Here is a 520-nt window from a genome sequence, read left to right on the forward strand (position 1 = left end):
CCCAGAAGACCCACCATCGATGACGGGCACGATGTCCATCCTCTCGCCGATGTCCACGACGATCCCGGACGTGGCGTTGTAGGCATAGAGCGCGAGGATGGACTGGTGTGTGAGGTTCACGGACTTGACGCCGAACTTGTCGAAGAGAACCCGCAGGAGCTCCGTCTGCGTGCTGGAGTTAAGGACGCGAGGGACGGAGAGCTGCAGATGGTAGTTCTTGGGGTCTACCCTCAGGTCGGCGAAGGTCTTCTGCAGGAGACTTGAGACGGCACTCAGGTCTACAGAGTACTGGGGGAGGAGGAAGAGGAGAGGGATTAATGTCTGTGTTTCTGTGTTATTCAATACTGGGTGAGCTGCTGCGCGACGCAAATATGTTATTCAAAAGACGAAATAATAAGAGAAATATTTTTTTCTTCTGTTTTTAAACATCATACGACAAAACAATATGATTTTTTATCTTGTTTTTAAACAAAGTCCTAACACTTGACAAAATAAAAATATGATATACTGTAACATAAAT

At 46.9% G+C, this 520-nt stretch overlaps 1 protein-coding gene across 1 annotated transcript in view; it reads right to left on the reverse strand.

Annotated features, from left to right (window-relative positions):
• LOC119589185 overlaps positions 1–520 on the reverse strand; it is a gene marked incomplete at its 5' end in the record, with an annotated part of 121,836 nt that overhangs the window by 2,852 nt on the left and 118,464 nt on the right. The window contains 1 exon segment of the mRNA XM_037937781.1: positions 15–288. Coding sequence (XP_037793709.1) covers positions 15–288 — 274 coding nt within the window.

Source organism: Penaeus monodon, chromosome 25 (assembly GCF_015228065.2).
Source record: "Penaeus monodon isolate SGIC_2016 chromosome 25, NSTDA_Pmon_1, whole genome shotgun sequence".
NCBI classification, from domain to species: domain Eukaryota; kingdom Metazoa; phylum Arthropoda; class Malacostraca; order Decapoda; family Penaeidae; genus Penaeus; species Penaeus monodon.